At 41.7% G+C, this 18,548-nt stretch overlaps 1 protein-coding gene across 6 annotated transcripts in view; it reads right to left on the bottom strand.

The window, feature by feature from the left end:
- Positions 1 to 88: 88 nt before the first annotated feature.
- SULF1 (sulfatase 1) overlaps positions 89 to 18,548 on the bottom strand; it is a 107,854-nt gene continuing 89,394 nt past the window's right edge. For 4 of the 6 annotated variants that reach the window (XM_081204434.1, XM_081204436.1, XM_081204435.1 and 1 more), the window contains exons 12-20: positions 18,319 to 18,535; positions 15,085 to 15,337; positions 13,854 to 13,950; positions 12,885 to 12,979; positions 12,273 to 12,341; positions 11,632 to 11,804; positions 8,598 to 8,740; positions 8,063 to 8,186; positions 89 to 2,743 (exon numbers count right to left, since the gene is read on the bottom strand). In XM_081204434.1, coding sequence (XP_081060560.1) covers positions 1,950 to 2,743; positions 8,063 to 8,186; positions 8,598 to 8,740; positions 11,632 to 11,804; positions 12,273 to 12,341; positions 12,885 to 12,979; positions 13,854 to 13,950; positions 15,085 to 15,337; positions 18,319 to 18,535 — 1,965 coding nt within the window. In that variant the 3' untranslated portion in view covers positions 89 to 1,949. Of the gene's footprint in view, positions 2,744 to 5,825; positions 5,860 to 8,062; positions 8,187 to 8,597; positions 8,741 to 11,631; positions 11,805 to 12,272; positions 12,342 to 12,884; positions 12,980 to 13,853; positions 13,951 to 15,084; positions 15,338 to 18,318; positions 18,536 to 18,548 lie in introns of all 6 variants that reach the window. The other 2 variants (XM_081204439.1, XM_081204438.1) reach the window with 2 other exon arrangements.

The raw sequence follows: 18,548 nt of genomic DNA, 5'->3' as shown, positions 1-18,548 counted from the left end.
AGTAACTGACGTTTGAAAGTATGGAAACATTTACTACGTTAGCCTTATGAATCTTTGGTTTCACTCAATATTTTTTTTTACTATGAAACAGGTACAGGAACTCTTTATTTCAAGAAATATTGCTTCTAGACTTCACCGAAGTCAGAATTGTTCTATAAAAGTATTGCAGAATATATAATTATTTTTTTTACAAGAACACAGCTTAAAGTCTAATAATGGACACTCTATATACAAACAGCATCATTCATGCCCATAAATACGTTTGTTCGGTCATTCCGCTCATGACACACACATGATTAAACACCTAGTTAATGTCAACAACTTTACAGAGTCCATCACAAGCTTTTCCTGAAAATTATTAAAAAGCCTACTGAGCACCAGGAACACACAATTGTCAATTTTAACCTGTGTTATTTAAAACAAATAGTTTTTAAACCCCTATTTCCATTACCACACATAAAGACATGTACTCTCCTATAGATCAAATAACACAGAAATACCGCTTTGCTCTATTTTATAATTTAAATGTTGTGGTTCAAAAGAACCTCTAAAAATGTTTGGCAAAATCAAGCAACGAACTTATACTCAAGAGTTTGTCTGCAGTTACGTACCTTCCGCGTCTTCTAAATCTATGGTTACCAATTTTTGCATTCAACTGTTTTGTTCTAAAGCAGTCCAATCTATTAAGTAATGGGGGTCGTATGGGAGATGGTGCTTTTCCGTCTTTTCGAAGTCACTGGAGAAGCCCTTGTCTATTCCACATGCACCTTGGAGATTTCCTGTGTTTGAGAAGCCTCTGCATTAAGATGTATGGCTATAATCCAGCATTCATATGACTACATAGAGAGAAGGCCTCACAGTTGTGTAGTCTCCCATTGGGATGAGTAAAAATCTGAGTGACTCTCCACTATACCCTGCATAAAAAATGCTTACTGAACATGCTGGTATGAAACACTGCCAATGGCATATTTGTATAGGCACATTTTTGCATACACCAGTCCCCTTCTTTGGATGAGAGTTCAGTTACAAACAGAGGTAGCTGACCCATGGCCTCCAGATTTGGACTTCACCACACAACATCTCTGACCCTTGGCCATGTTGGCTGGGACTGATGAGAGTTGGAGTCCAGTAACATATGACAGACCACAGATTAGCCTCCCCCGTTTAAAACTTATCTGAGTAGTTTCCGAGCACATCAAGGCTTGTCTTTGCCTAATGAAAATTAAGCTTCCTTTCAAGCAAAAGAAATCGAAAATTTGAAAACCTTAATTACTTATTAGTTTCCTTATACATTGAAATCTGAAAATATAACACCTTCTCTATTACATCTTTTGTTAGCTGCTTCTTTCTGAGAAAAATTACCATAAAATCAATTTGAGCATAGAGGCTTAAAACCAAACATTGCTTTCTGCTCAATGTTCAGATAATTGGTTTTCATAATCCATGCTGCATATCGCTTTTGCTACCAACCTACTTTATTTTGTTGCAATTACACACTATTTAGCAAAACTAAGAACATGTACCAGATTAATAAAGGCTATGGCACACAGATTATAAAAGTGCAATATAATTTTACTCTTATCAGTATGAAATTTCAGTGGTTAATTAAAAAAAACCATGATTCAGGGAGCTTAAGTGGACAGAAACATTCATTTGTGGTGAGCCATTTGCGGAACAAGAAGACAAATGACTCAAAAGACTAATTTGCAGATGCCTTTATACTGCAGAAAATCAGGGTATCACTGCAATGTGACTTTCTTTTTAACACTGGAACTCTGGCTCCTTCAGTTACACTTTAAGAGTTTGTGTATGTGTATGCAGAGCACATATCATGGTCTCATTTTGCTAAAAAAAGTTAACAGTAGCAAAATTTGGAATGTCAGTTGTCATAACTACTACTATTTGCCAACTAATTAATAAAGAAGAAAGAATGTGTGGTTTACCACAATCTAAACTGAGGAGAGTGGAGATGAGGCACTGCCTTCTACACTTAGACGCTGTGAAGCATTTGGAAAATGTTCCCTTTTTTTCAACGCCCTCTCAGTTTTATGCTCCATGATGAACTGGTGGATTGCCCCTGCATTCATGGGAAGATAGATCTGCTCTTCAAAAATATCTTCTGCAGAGTCACTGTCTTGGGCTGAGTCTTTCTGAAGAATGTTACTGGGTTGTAAGGTGAAGCTATGGCTAGACTCAAGCTCTGTCAAGTCATTCCCACTGAAATCCGTCTCAATATGAACTGGTTCTTTGGTCTCCAGCCACGCGTCGGCTTGGTGACTATTCCAGTGTGGTAGGTTTGGACTCACGTTTGCAGGAATATCATTGCTTAATTCAGGTTTGCTCCCCTGGCTTAACATAATAGCGCTCAAAGCCAGTTTCCCCAAATCTGTAGGCATAATAGGCTGGGCCTCTTGGGCTGTCAACCAACTTGAACCTTCGTCTGATTCAGCAGAGCTCATATCTAGCAAGGCAAATGGTGTGGATGATTCATCCAAGTACCCACTGGCATAAGTAGCCTGAGTCTTTGCTCCTCCATTTTGCTCAGAGTAACTGTTCAGCAGTGCAAAGATTCTATCTACATCCTTCAAGTAATTTGTCCAGTCATTAGGACCAAGTCTGTAGTCATTTCTGGCTTCATATAAACTTTCATTCACACTGTACAAATCTTCCAGTCCTTGCCAGTTGACATTTTCCATGAAGATTGGCAACTTAGCCTTCCCATCCATGCCATAACTGTCCTCTGCTAAAAGAGAAGAAATGAAACTGTAGTTAGACTAAAGTTCAGTATTGATTGTGTTTGCTACCACTGTCCTGACTCAGTACAGTAGCTCCTTTTTTTCATAACTGCAGCATGTCGATTGGTTATGGAAAAAGATAAAGATCACACATTTTTTCTTTTTAAGAAAGTGTGGAGACACCCACAGTGAAACACCCCATATTTTACTTATAGATGGGGAAAAGGCACTTTGATCCAAGTAGCAATAATCGAGAAAAGGAGTCAGAAGCAGCCCACAATCAAAGCAGGAGTGGTATTCAACTAAGTTCTATGGACAGCAGACCCACTGAAATTAATGAATTTAAGTTAGTTGTGTTTACTATCTTCAATGGGTCTACTCTGAGTAGGACCAGCATTGAATACCATCCAATGTGTGCATATGGGATCAATGAACCTTGCTTGTTTTCCAACTCTATCAATAATAATAAAGAAAGTAATGAAGTAAAATACTTATGACGACATTGTGGTTCCAATAAGATGCTCCATGACCTACTACTGTTACTAAACTGTTGTGCATAGCCAAGTTACTGTACATTTTCATCTTTAAAAAGATGGCAACGATGTCGTATCAGAAAAGGGGGGTGCTTATAATGCAATATAAGAAAACACTGGTGCTTCTAGTATATCACAAGACAGCCTGTGGATTTAGACAGTAGAAATATTACTGAGAACACTTCATTGAGGATACCCAGGGAATCAACATACACATAACAAAAGGGAAACAAATGTTCGTCCTATACAATAATGGCAAAGTCAACTACAGAATTACGAGGGCTATGCAGCCAATGAGAGGCTACAGAAGAACAAGAGTAAGGTATCCATGCACCAAAGGTCTCTTCTGTTGCCATTGTTTACTCTACCCCATACATATTCAGATGCACACTTTTGACCTGGACTACCTGCCCTTAATTCTAAACACATGGGGATTTGGTATATTTAGCTACCTACTACATTATGAGAAAAATTGTACAGGATTTGAGCAAATGTGGTGTAATGGTTAAGAGTCAGACCAGGGCTGGGGAGTTCCAGGTTCAACCCCCCCCCCCCACTCAGCTCATTGGATGACTGTGGGCCAGTCACTATCTTGCACTCTAATCTAACTCAGAGTTGTCAGTGGGGGGGGGGCAATGTACACTACCAGAGGAAAAATGGGGTACAAAGTGGTTTGTTGTATTCCAGCAACTTCTGCAGGGTCACAGGTTCTTAACCTCCGACTCTGATGCTCTGAGTGGCATTTAAGCTGTAGAAATTTAGACAAATTCTTGTACAAGTGGATCACTCCAAGTAAATAAACAATTATTCAAGTTTACTGATTCGAAACAAATGTAGTAAGGCCCAATGTCTTCCTGAAGTTTTTCTAACAGTCTTGAGTATTCTCAGGGTTCCTCATCTCTGAAGATTCACTCAAGTACATAGTATCCGATAGATCGTCTAGCCAGGCTCTGATTATGTCCAAATCTCCATGGCTTCAACAATGCTACAGTATGAGGTGCCTTCAGACTACATACATGACAATGCAACTTTTCACTTGGGTTACAGATTCAGGAAATGCAAGAACACATTTTTCGTATCACTTGTGAAAATGCCCTAAGTGTCTGAACATCCTGATGGAGGTCCAAATCTTGAAAGCCAGTACCTACATACTCATAACTTTACAAAATACCAATTCATAAGGGGAGTTAAAAGTCAACAATTATGCAATTGTAGGGGATATGTCATGCAGAGCTGAAGTATTTTTAATTGCCGTATCAGCTTCATTGCTGCTGACGATAGCAAGAAGATAAGCGTATTTATAATGAAACATTCTGAAAAGACCAACCTATAACAACAATAAAAATGCTTCCATCATTGAAAAATGCATCAGAAATGGGAACCTCAAGAAAGAATGGCAAGTAGAAGCAAAAAGTAACTGGCATAATCAAAAGAGATAAAATATTGATCCAATGTATTTGGACCATACCATCTTCATGGAAATTTGGAGAAGCAAAGATCCAACATTTAGATGTGCTGTTTCTTCTTTTCTTACCCTATGATATCCAAAACTTGTTGGATCAATAAACATCGCTTTTGAATCCCACTTTGCTTTTTCTCTTCTACTTCCAGTTCAGTCATTATAAACAATCAAGATTTGAATGGCATGGATAAAAAAAAAGTGACCAAAGATTTGAATGAACTCCCCTTTGTATAAACCGAATGGCTTGAGATGGAGCAAGATTGCACCCACTGGCTGTGCCCTTGGTGTCCATGTGTTCAGGATTCATGCACAAGGCTGATGGCAGGTTGGAAGAAGCCCTGGGCAAGGGGTCCTCTAGGGCTCCTTGAAATATTCTGGTGGTCACTGACCGCCATAGCACCCCGGGGTTGTCCCCAAGTAAGTGTGCCAGGCAGCAGAGAGGGATTCCCTTTTATTTTTATACTCAAGTGCCGTATTCTTGGGACAGAAGTGGTGAGTGGCTGTATGCAATTTGCTTAGTGGTGTAAAGTGATGCCAGCAACTGCTGCCATCTCTGGCGGCCCCAGCATTTGCCTGGCCATGCCGACTCTGGGCCTGACACTTATGCATAGGTGAGACTCCTTGTCCCAAGGTTCCTAATTGCATGAAGACGCCTTCTGCAGATATGTCTGCACATGCATGAAATGCCTTCCATACGTTTGCTAAACATGTAGGTGTTGTGGGACCAGTGGGTGCAGTCTCATTCCCCCCCATGTGCATCAATGAACACGAGCGATGCTATTGTCACGTGAAACAACATACAGTACTTCCAGAGAACTATGCCGTGCCTTCCACTCCCCAGCCCCCCGTACAAGGATGATGAGTGAATTTCCTAAAGCAGGACTAATGTAAAATGAGCCGCATGAAGTCTCAGTGTGAGCAAAGTTAAATGTAAAGTGGAAGATGTGAAAACCAGTGGCCAGGTGCAGAACATCATTAGCGCTTGCATGCAGCAAAAGCTATGCAATGTGCGGGATACAGGCATTAGTCGAAATGGACCAGGTCATGCAATTATTTGGAAAGAAGCTGCTGAGGAGAATAATAAAGTGTGGATACCTGTGTGGATCATAGCTTCCTCCATCTTTATTTCCTGATATAGGAAAATACAAGAGTAACTTTTGTTAGTGTTTAGATTTGGTAAAAATCATTCATAATGTAGCTTTCCATGCACAGCATCTACCTCCTAAAATGAAATTTATCGTGTTATAATTAGGTAAAGCGACAGTCCAACAAAGATACCTGGGAGTGTACTAAATAAATAAAAAAATAGAAAAAGTGATAAAATCGTAAGAAAAGGGAAATGTTACATATATTATTATTATTATTATTATTTTATTAATTAAATCTGTATATCGCAATTCTTCTGAAGATAAACGGGCGGTTCACAACAAAAAATACAAAATGAGAACACAAAATGCATAATAAAACAATAACAAAGCTATAACCCACTCCCACAAACACCTTTAAAAGGCCATAGAATGTTAATCAGCCAAAGGCTTGGTTATAGAGAAACATGTCTTCCTGGGGAGAGGATTCCACAAATGGGAAGCCACCAAAGAAAAACCCATTCTCCCGTTGCCATCCTCCAGACCTCTTGAGGTACACAAAGAAGTATCTCAGGTGATAATTGCAGAGTCTGGGTGGGTTCATATGGAGAGAGGCAGTCCTTGAGGTATTGTGATCCTGAGCCATTTAATGATTTATACTTCAAAACCAACATTTGGAAACTAACTGGCAGACAGTGCAGTCAGGTCAGGATTGGTGCAATATGTTCAAACTGTCTTGCCCCAGTGAGCAACCTAGCTGCTGAATTCTGTACCATCTGAAGTGTCTGAGCCGTCTTCAGAGGCAGCCCTGAGTATAATGTGTTGCGATAACCTAACCTAGAGGTTACCAGTGCATAGACAACAGAAGCAGTCCCTGTCCAGACAGGGGCACAGCTGAGCTGACGGAAGGCATTCTGCGCCACTGAGGCCACCTGGGCCTCAAAGTGACAGCAAAGGATCCAGGAGTACCCCCAAGCTACATACCTGCTCATTCAGAGGGAGTGTAACCCCATCAAGAGCAGGCAACCTCCTATCCACCCAGCCTAGAAAACTGCCCACTTAACAGTGCCTTAGTAACTAGACTGAGCTTCAGTTTGTTGGCTCTCACCCAGTCCATTACTGAGGCAAGACAACGGTCCAGAACATCCACTGGCCTTACCTGCAGATGTAAAGGAGAAGTAGAGCTGTGTGTCATTGGGATATTGCTGACAACATACTCCAAAACTCCAGATAACCGCACTCAGCTGTTTCATGTAGATGTTAAACAGCATAGAGGATTAAACTGAACCCTGAGGAACCGCATATTGGTAACAGGAATTATTATTATTTTTGCAAAATTTTAGAGAAAGATTTCCCTGGAACACGGCTCACAACCCCTAATCACTTTACAGGCTTCAGATTACAGAAGAGTAGTAAAATTCCTTATTTTTCCAGGGAAAATGGAGAGCTAAACACAGGGGACACAGTTATGTACTTTCTCAGTGGGGTTTGATGCCCCTTGGTGGGCTCAATCCCAGGACAAATTCTCATTTGTTCTATTGGCAACCCAATATAAGTATTGGACAAGTAGATATAAAAGCAGATGGTGACCTCAGGCCTTCTTCCAGGCCCAAGGGAATACCTGGTGAAGAGAGGGCTGTAAGATTGGTTTCTACTAATATTTTGAGTGACAACGGAGAAGATGCATAAAATGAACACACACACACCCTTTAAGGACTCAAAACTTCATGTCCTAATAGAGCAGTTCATTGGTACAGTGAAAAGAAGAATCTGAGCACAAGGCTGCATAGAATAAACCTTTCCAGATGTGTTTTGGAGGGCAAGTGGAGTTATTCAGAGAAGAGGGAGTAAGTTTGCAATGTTCAAAGGCAATGCCTTCTTCATTATTGCTTCACATTTCCCAGGCTGACTCCTTGCATTGAGGGGGCAGGGGAGATGTCAGGCTTACAAGAAGAAGAAATCATATATACATGCAGCATGGTAAATAATGCAATTAACTCTGCCTGCTTTTGTAATTATTATGCAGTTTCCCTGTAATATCTGTGTACAGCGAGGTGTCATATATTCTTCAGCTGCAAATCACGTCTAAATGGCTAAACATATTGTAAATACCCCATTCTGATTATGCTTAAAATCATTATTTCTCTAGGTGTTTCACAGACCACTTTAACCATTCCTTGTAGTCATTAAGGGTGCAGGGACAGAAACAACATTAACAACCCAGAGTTAAGCATAATTTGTTATTACCTGTGTCAAGCCCCTTGGGTCTTGGATTGCACTGCTTATAACCTTGACAACTTCGTAGCTCCATTAGCTGTATGTGTAGCTGGTTCAAGGTGCCTCTTTCTACAGTGTGTACTGTATTTGTCAGCTAGACACAGGTGGGAGGGGAAAGGAGGGAAAGAAATGTTATGAGTGTCTGCAACTGCAAAGGGTGCAATACTCAAATGACTGAAGTCTATACGCTTACATGTAAGCCAAGCTTTAGGGAACCACCATAGCTCAGTGGTAAAAGCATGCAACTTTGCACGCAGCAGGTCCCAGATTCAAACCCCAGCATCTCTAGATAGGGCTGGGAGAGTTTCATTTTCCCATGAAACATCCCAAAGTAATTAACAATAAAAACGATTTTTTAATCCACTACAGATGGAAACTGGGATAAGGATCTCCACTTAAAAGGCTTGCTGAGAATTGAAGGCCTTTAAAGAGGTGCCGAAAAGACAACAAAGATGGAGCTTAAATGAAGCGTAATAGGAGGGGCAGACATTAAACACACATTTACCTGGTAGGGGTCTGTGTTCATGTCAAAATACTCCAGGAATCCTGTAGCAAACTCACAGAAGAGGAAGTTATGTGTTTCATTTAGTGTTCGTAAGCACCAGTAAGTGTTATTGTTTGAGCTTGTACAAGCACAAAACGATCCCACTGTTGGGGAAAGGGGGGGAAAACTTAATCAGTGTTAAGGAAGCAGATATTCAATCCAGGAAAGGCAATTAGCAGTGACCAGAGGAGGAATGACTGCTGGGAGGAGCAGAGAGAGAAGAAAACGCCATGGTACACCTGAAGCAACCCAACCAGATGCCTTCATCTGCCCCAGCTGCAACAAAACACATCGCTCCCGTATTGGTCTCTACAGCCACAGCAGGTGCTGCAACCTTCCAACAGCTTGACTTCAGCCCCAAAGGCGCACTCCTCCATTGTCTCCCGAGACAGATGGATGCCAACAACAAAATTATGCCTAGTGCAAGGTGCATACCATCTCTCTGGATGCAGTCTTTCATGCGTTAAAGGAAAATGGTTTGCGTGTTCAGACCCAGAGACCTCCCCTCTAAATAAACACACATTTGACTCAAATTTTAGTTTTGGTTTTTGGCAGAATTTAGGCCACAACTTTATTGATTACATAAAGTGAGTGGTTGCTCACTGGTTCGACTAGCTCCCTGCACCCTTGCAGGTAGCGCTGACCCAGAGCTCTATCATAGGTCAGCCAAGGGTGAACACCTGAGGTAGGTGGAAAGCCCGGGAACAGACTATGTTCACTCCCCAGATGCTCCCCTGGACTCAGGCATGGGCACAACCCCCTCTCGGGGGTTGACCAAACCAAGTTGAGTCCCTCAATTCCTTTAACGGAATACCCTTCACATAGGGATGACGAGACCGTTCTCCCATCCCTATCCGCAAGCTTACAAGTTGTGACGATTTGCTACACAGCAGGCGAAACCCAAATGGCAACAGCCAACCAGCCAAGCGGGGAAAATTCCTGATGTGCCCCTGTCCCAACGACAGACAACACACGACGGCATAGCAAGCTCAATCGCAAAATGCCCTAAATAGGAAGAGGTGGGCAGGTGTTCTGATGCACGAGCTGAAAGAGGGTCAGGTGCTTAGGTATATATAGGTCCCTCAATCCGTTTAGACTGCTCCCATTGGCCAGATTAAACCCAGCAACAAGGGACCTACCAATCGGGTGTTGTGGCTGTCCCAATATACCCACCCACAACCAGGAGGTCAGTCTCCTGGTCTCACCGCAACACGTGCCCTCTTTTAGGGAGGACACGCTTTAGGAAACATGACTGCATCTAGCACCTGGAAGTGCACACATATAGTGCTGTATTTCAGCACCTCCTGTGCCCTGGGTAGGCAATGGTAATTCCGACAGCACTGCTCATCTCTGTGGGAGGCACAGATTCCAAGCATCTCCCACTTAACTTTTAAACTTTGCAGCACCAACCATCTGCTTCATAGGAAGCATCTTTGCACTGCTGCCGCTGCACACAAGATCTCTGGTTCAGGACCATTAATTTTAAATTCATTTTCACAATTTTCTTTCAAAAAAACAACAACTATTACACAACCATAAGTTCTGAAGTTCAAGGTTTGAAAAAATGCTTTTTGTGCAAGAAAAAAAGAAGACAGAATGTCTCTGCAGTTTACAGGTGACCCCATCCACATTAAGCATTTCTTAAGAGCCACTGGTTTCAAGGAGAATGGGAGAAACACTATGCTTAAATATCTCCCATTAAAATCAAAGGGACTAAAAAGTGTTTCATCGGATCACATCTTTTAACCCTGAATAAAAAATTGCGGTTAGAAAATATCCCACATTTAAAGTAATTAAAAAAACTTATTTCCATGAATTATATCCTCTTTCATAAATATTCAGGATTCTGGAATAAACAATTGCTTAAGTGATCCTAGCACTCCAATAAAAAACTTATTTTAACAATAAGAAATGTTGGCTGTATGTAACACAGTGAACAACCCAGTTATACACGTGTTTACGGTTGATGGTGGGAAGGCAACATTGACACCGACACAAACATTAAATTGTATCCAGTGAAGTCAACCTCTTTAGTGCAAGGACCTATGCCTATGCTATTCCTTTCCCCCAGAAGAGAGATGGGGCAGAACATGGTGAAGTGTGGAGAGAGGAAGTCCCATTGCAGAGCAGGCGGAAGTCTTGTGTTAACAGGATGTTTTTCACTGGATACAGCCCAAAATCTTACTCTTGAATATATACAACCTCAAAGGCAATGCTTTCTTTAGAGGAAATTGCCACCATAATCTATTGCCCCTGTGAAAGATTTTAGATCAAAGCACACTTAATTTTATGCTTTCAGTTTAAGAATATGGTTTCCATTCTTCACCAGTTGGAGACTTGCCTCTTCTCTTCTTCCTCCACACCCCCAACCTGGTGTTTCTTCTCTTTTTTAATATTGCTCTCTCTTTATCTATACATGTGTGGGAAGACCACGTACTTGAAGACTACGGATACAATTCCATGCACAATTATTTGGGAACGAGCACCACTGTCCTCAGTGGGACTTCTGAGTAAGTTAGCAGAGAATTGGTCTGGCTACACCTAGAACCATTCAGGAGCGATTCTACTGGGCAGGATCATAATGTGAGAACAAGTCAAATTATGGAACGCAAGCAGGTAAGGTAAACAACTTAAAAGAGGTGTAAGCTATCACCCAGGTGGGCTCAATGAATGATTCAGATGAGACAGAAAGTGGTATCTCCAGGACACCAGAATCCTATAATAACAACAACTATTGTGCATGCTCTGTAGTCCCATAACCTCATCAGAAATTTGAATGTGCCTGTATTCCAATTTCTATTTTTGGCATTAATTTAAGGAAAAAACCCTTTTAAAATATTAAACTCGTTAAAACCCAGTTTTAAATACAATTTAAATTCTATTCCAGTTGTATTTAAAATAAATAATCCAAAAAACACAAGAGTATCTATAAATCTCACAATGCTGCAAGAGATCACACTGACCCCCGAACCCCAGAAATGAAAGTGGTTCTCACAGTTCCAGAATGGTGCAGTCTGCCAATGGTTGTTATCATGCGTAAAACAAGTGAGTCCAGGAAGGCTGCACTCGTCTCCTTTTTTCTGGCGCTTTTTCCCTTTCCTTTCTTTCCTTCTCCTCCGGTTCTCTTTGAAGAGCTGAAGTTTACCATCTACCTCTTGGGCAGCTTCCCTAGTCAGATCCAAGAATATTTCATAAACCAAGGCTTAATCCTAACAGTTTTCAGCAAGCACCTACAATAGATTGGAGTTCTCATATAAGCAAATCAACATGCTTAGCAGCTGGAGGGAAGAAATGGATTGTTTCAGGACTGATTTTAAAGGTCACCTCCCACCTGTGCTTGCTGCCGAAATCCTCTTCCCTGAGCTGTGACTCATATGGCAGAGAGTAATGCTTAAATGTTCTTGCTACATGCACTAATTTACATGCAGATAGCACACACCAGAGTTATTTGTATCAGGGCTGTGCAAAGCGGGAGTTTATATGGTCAAGAAATTACATATCTGTACCATATGGCTAAAAATGACTTTGCACGGGCAATCTTATAGCCAAACAGCCAATGATGTACACAAATATAAATAATATTAACAAACAATAATACATAGCTTCTTATCAATAAAAAAAGAAAGAGGGGCTTACTTGAATGGATGAAGGTGACTTGTCTTAAGCTTTTCTTGACCTTTAACCCCCTTTTCTTTATTGTAATAGCTGTAAAGAAATATTATGACAAAATGAGGCTTCGCTGAAAACCAGCACTTAAAAATGGAAGTGTGGCTATTAGTTTCATTCCTTAAATATTTGTACAGAGATTACCCCACCAGCTTTTAGATAAATATAACTGTTGGTAAAAATGTTCAAACTCTTTATATCTTTACATATAATGTAAAAGATTTCAGTGTATTCTTTACCCAAAGGCCATGAAACAATCAATCTTAACCTTAACCAAACGAAATACTCAGATATTATATAGTCCAAAATTTTGCTTCAAAAACTCCACATTAATCACTTATTTAAAATTTATTTTAGAAATGCAAATTACTGTTCTGTGTGGCACTCCATAGCAGCAGCATTTCAAGCAGAACCAGATGAAAACATACCATACCTAAAGTTTGGCCAAAATGTATGACTGCTGTCTTTATGCTTTATCCCATTTTAACCAGAAAACCAAACCTTGGGAGTTATTATCTGTTCCCCCATATACATTGATTTTCCATCTGGAATTATGCAGATGACAAAAAGAAATGCCCTTACCTTTTTTTGCTACAGTCACAGTCCTCAGGTTTTCGTCTTTTTAGATGTCCTCTCACTTCTCTTAAATTCTTAATTTTATCTTGGAGAGCCTCAATCTGCAAAGTTAGTTGCAGGTTTAATAAGAATTTCATTCAATACTTATTTCATTCAATACTCAGACACTATTGCCAATGGTCATATTACTATTTTACTATTCATCATTTGAAAAATCTCACACATTGCATCTACAATGATAGCCGCTTTTTACCACTTGGTGAACTGACACCAAGAAATAATTATTTGTTCAAGTCCACATAGTGATATTATTCAAATATAGTGAACTAGGGTTTGGTTTTCTGTGCCCAAGTCAGCCTCACACACATTCCTCTCCCCATCCCCTGAAGGAGTCACAAAGCTTGCTGCTGTGTGCAAACCTAGAACTGTGGCTCATCTTAACTGTGGTTTAGAGACATGAGCCAGAATCAGGTACCATGGTTTAAAGATGGCTTGTTTCCCTAAACCAGGGGGAGTCAACATACTACTTTCCATAATTTGTTGGCTCACTCCTCCCATGAGTCCCAGCCAGCATGGCTAATGGTCAGGGATGATGGGAGTTGTAACCCAACATCTGGAGGGCATCACACCAGCTATTTCTGCCTTAAAACCATAGTTGAGACTAATCACAGTTTGTCCAAGTTCACATTAACCATGGTTATTTGAAAACAGAAGCAATTGCCTCTGGTTTTCTCATGGGGGTAAGATCTCAGACAAGCAAGGTTCATTCGTGTAATGCTAAACTGTGGTTTAGCACTAAACTGTGGTTTAGCATTATATCCAAACACAGCCACCCCATGTTTATGGCCAAGCAGAGATTTGAACCTTAATCACCCAGTTCTGATTGTGATCCTTCACCCACCGGTACGTTTTGTGAGATTTGAGTTTTGGTAAGATACCAGCACAGGTGGTTAATAAAGGAAAATGACTTCAAACCTCCTTGTCAATGTAGGCTTTGTGGTCTTTCCAGGCTCTGGCTGATTGGTATAGTTCCCTCTCACAGTGAATAGAGTCATTCGGAAGAATAAAACACCTTTAAGTAGAAAAATGGATAAAAGAAAATAGGGGTGATGTTTGGGGGAGAGAGCTCTTGGGTACATGCAGCCTAAATCCTCTGAATCCACAGAGTAAAGAAATCACTATAAATTATTTTTACTACGGTAGTTCCAGCATCTCGTAAGAATCAAAGTGGGCAAGTACTTGCTCTGCTTCCTCCCTAGGGTGGAAGGACACAGCTTGGTTGGATCCTCCTCAATGGCTACAGGCACATTATGGAACAGCTTCCCCTGTGAAGTGTAGCTGGCTCCCTCCTTCCTTCCTGGCTGTTTGCCAGTTACTAAAGACCTTTTTATTCCTGCAGGTTTATATCTCCCTGCCCTCCTTGAGAGGTTTGGAGGGTGGCAACAGGTTTGGAGAATGGGCCTATTCTGTGTTGGCTCAGCGTCTGAGGAATGCTCTCCCCAATGATCCTCGAATGAAGGGTAGTATGGGATTTAATAAATAATAATCAGACTAGTTTCCACATTAATCACAACTTCCTTGCCCTTACCTTTATAATAATGATAATGATGATGATTTATACCCTACCCATCTAGCTGGGTTTCCCCAGCCACTCTGGGTGGCTCCCAACAAAATATTAAAAACACGATAAAACATCAAACATTAAAAACTTCCCTAAACAGGGCTGCCTTCAGATGTCTTCTAAAAGTCAGATAGTTGTTTATTTCCTTGACATCTGATGGGAGGGCGTTCACAGGGCGGGCACCACTACCAAGAAGGCCCTCTGCCTGGTTCCCTGCAACTTCACTTATCGCAGTAAGGGAACCACCAGAAGGCCCTCAGAGCTGGACCTCAGTGTCTGGGCTGAACAATGGGGGTGGAGACGCTCCTTCAGGTATACTGGACTGAGGCCGTTTAGGGCTTTAAAGGTCAGCACCAACACTTTGAATTGTGCTCGGAAAAGTACTGGGAGCCAATGTAGGTCTTTCAGGACTGTTGTTATATGGTCTCGGTGGCCACTCCCAGTCACCAGTCTAGCATCCGCTCATAGCCTCACTACCCTTAATCCACTATCTCCCTTATCCATCCACCAATCCCAATGTATCTCTGCTCATGTACTTGGCTCCTCTGACTTCACCGTAGTCAGCTGTGGCAAAAGCATTCTTACTTATGAGTCACTCGCACAGAGTCCGGCTGGCCGACTGCGTTGGTTCCATCGGCTAACATCGCTTTGTCACCACCAGCAGTATCTTCTGATTGGCCCTCCTCCTCTTCACTGTAAGCTCCATGCCGCTTAACAATGCTTTTGGGTTGGAGGATATGCAGTTCTTCCTCCTCCAGGTTTATATCATATATTTCCCCTTCGAATTCCACAGACAGGGAACGAGTCTGGCGTGTGTGAACAAACCGCGGTTTGTATTCTACATTGGTAAAAGAACACAGAAGTGTCAATTAGACAACTACTAACAGTGCACTCTTTATAAAGAGGGGAAGGAGCCAAGACCCGGGGACTGATGCAGAGTAACTGGGGAGAGGGGAATAGTACATTCATGATGATTTTCACTGCAAAGCTCTTTGGTCCAAGCAATCAATTTAACAGACATGACCCTACCTAGTCCTGCACTGAACACTTCATTTCTTTAAATAAAATGGGACCTAACTTTCCAGGGCAAAAAAAACTTCCCAAGACAATTTTCAAAAATTGCTCTGCCCAGGCCTGCTCTACACAGTGCAATGGACTGTGACACTATTCTTGGAGAGATTTTAATTTTAATAGAGAAGCATTAGGGCGATGTCATTTCCTCTCCCAAAATCTGAAGTGCTACAGCCTAATTTACATTCTCATTCTGTTCCATTTGTCAGAGTCAGACAAGAGAAATGCAAGTCCCTAGGAGCGGGGAGGATATGAAATGCAACTTCACCAGCATAATCTTGCACAAAAATGGTGCTTTTAAGACAGCGATGGGAAACCAGAAACCCACCAGATGTTGCTGGACTCCAACTCCCATTAGCTGCAGCCAGCATGGCCAATGGTTAGGGATGATGGGAGGGGTACTGTAGAGCTCAACAACACTCATAAGACAACAGGTTATCTTTCTCTGATTTATGAGATGTTCACATGGAGGTCACTGTAATTGTGAGCAAGGCCTGTGATGTTCTGGTCAGGTGAGGTTTTTATTTTACCACCCCTCTGTCGCTTCCTTGGCCCACCCCCCCAACAAGTGTAGCTATGTTGTGAAATGCTCTACCCCCACCTAGTAAGAAAATACAGGTCTTCTGGTTGGTTACATAGCCACCATAGTGAACTGCCACTTTGTAGATTACTGGAAATAGTACCTTGTCTGTCTCCCTAATATAAGAAATGTGCACTAGATTCAACTTGATAAGTAGTTCACATTGGAGTCCACTGGAGGGCACTGCAGAAACATGTGTTGGAAACTAGCTAGCTAGGAATTTCGCTTTAAGAGAAATCTGGATGCATTAAAGTACAACAGGGACAAATAATTTGTGTACAGATGGCTGAACAATTTAAACTGCATTTAGGGCTGGGAAAAAGTGATGAGCTGAGTGATAATATTGCTATTGCCAGGTTGATCTAAATAGTTTGTTCTAGATGTTTTCTGCCCAGCAGAAAGCCATTCATAAGCATAGCTTTTTATCTTGTAAAAAAAAAAAGGGTAAGACAGCAGGCAGTTTGCATTAAGGATGCATTCAGTAAATATATACATCTAGATGAGAAATCGCTGCTCAGTAGGACAAGAATACAGAACATCTACTTGGGTATATTTTACTAGCCTTTATAGTAATGTACTAGAAGCAAGCTTTTGAGCTACACTAATAACTTTTTCTTCAGAAATAATAATATTTAAGTACTATTTAAACCTGGCTAACCTGTTGCTTAAAATAGTCTAGAAACACAACGTTCCATTAAACTGAGAGCAGACAGATTTTGTAGTGGTGTGGTGGTTAGAGTTGGACTAGGATTTGGAGACCTAAAGCTCACTTGACTATGAAGATTCCTTGGCGCACCTTGGGATAGACACCAACTCTCACCTTGACCTACCTTACAAGGATGTTGTGAGGATAAATGGGGGGTGGGAGGGGAAGAACCATGTACAGCACTTGTAAAGCCAATAATTCAAGAAAAAAAATGTTTGTAGAGTCAGGAGCTGATGGGAGTGGGAATCGCTTTGGGATAAATAGTACTTTCTCCACATTTACTTTTATGGTTTAGCTTGCTTACGTGGTTGGCTCTGGCCTGAAAGTTGCCCCTTCCTTTATGCTTCAGGTGAGCTGCCTTGTTTGCCCCACCCGACCCACCTTGCATAGTGAATCCAATCAAAAGTGTGGTGTCTTCTTATTTCTTTATCACACTTCAAAATCTTCTCTGAAGGGGTGGGTGGCTTTGTGACTGGTAAAAGAGCTAGCCAGCAAGTGCTGTAAAAATTCACCTTCTACTCTAACGCACCTTGCCCTCCCAAACCGGAGGAGAAGACTGTAGGGTTGCCAGAATTATGGTAGGTTTCCACATCAAGCTCACTGCCGAAACAGTGCACACCTATGTTCAGCCTTACTGGAAGCCCTGTTGTTCATTGGAAGCCTTCGGCAGTGAGGGAAGCCGATTACAAATTTTCTTAGTATAATGGCATCAACTTTCTAGAGTCAGAGGGCTCAGAGCAATATACGTGGCAGACTACAGCTCCAACCCCGTGTCATTGGTTGCTTACTGCTCCACCTGTCTCCTACTCACACTGCCTGCTTTAACGGATGCTGAAAGTCAGAAGCAGAGGTACCAGCACATGTCTCTTGAGCAAAGCAACAAATTGTGCCTGTTGCGTGACTGGTTGCGTATGAACCTGCTTGATCTGCCAGGGGCCTCTCTCAATAGCACAGTCTGTGAAACACTGGAAGAAGGCAATTAGGAAAGATGGACAGGCAGTCCAGGCCAGTGAGAAGCCGTTCCAGCAGTGCACTGGATGAGGAAGGTGGGAATAGCTCTGTACAAACGGCCAGGGGGATCTGATGCGGACGTCACACAGCATCTATTGCCTGAGGTGAACACCTCACTGTGTCTAGTGGTAGGGCTGGCCCTGCCAGAGCTGAATGAAGTTCGTGACTAATACATACAGTTATTAGTTTATTAGATCAAATGATCACACAAGGTGATATCTGACTAAGTCATACTTAGAGCACACCACCAAAGTCAATGCGCATACTTTTTGAATGCAATGTACTCTACCAGATGCCGCCCACAGTGATTTATATTAAGTGGCATAATTTTTTTCAGTCCACAGTGGACTTGCAGGATTTGTTTCCCCAGATGGAAGATGTGTGGTGCCTAAACCTGGAGCAAATTAAAGTCTCTGACCTTTCTGAAAGCCTTCAATATACTGTCACCTACTTTGTATTCCGGGGTTTCTCATAAAAGCTCTTTGATTTTTTCTTTGAGTCCTACTGCTCCGGTAATCAGCTTCTCCGCAGTCGCAGTCATTTTCTTTGCTGCTGTATCCCCGGGAGTGAATGCTTCGCGTTCTCTTTCTGATAGCAAGGATGTCACTGGACGCTTTACATTTGTGAATGCGGAGTTTGCCAGACGCATCTTCGATGCACTGCCACTTCTGCGGGGAAAAG

Source organism: Podarcis bocagei (assembly GCF_964188305.1).
Source record: "Podarcis bocagei genome assembly, chromosome: 8".
NCBI classification, from domain to species: Eukaryota; Metazoa; Chordata; class Lepidosauria; order Squamata; family Lacertidae; genus Podarcis; species Podarcis bocagei.
This window is presented reverse-complemented; position numbering and strand designations above follow the sequence as displayed.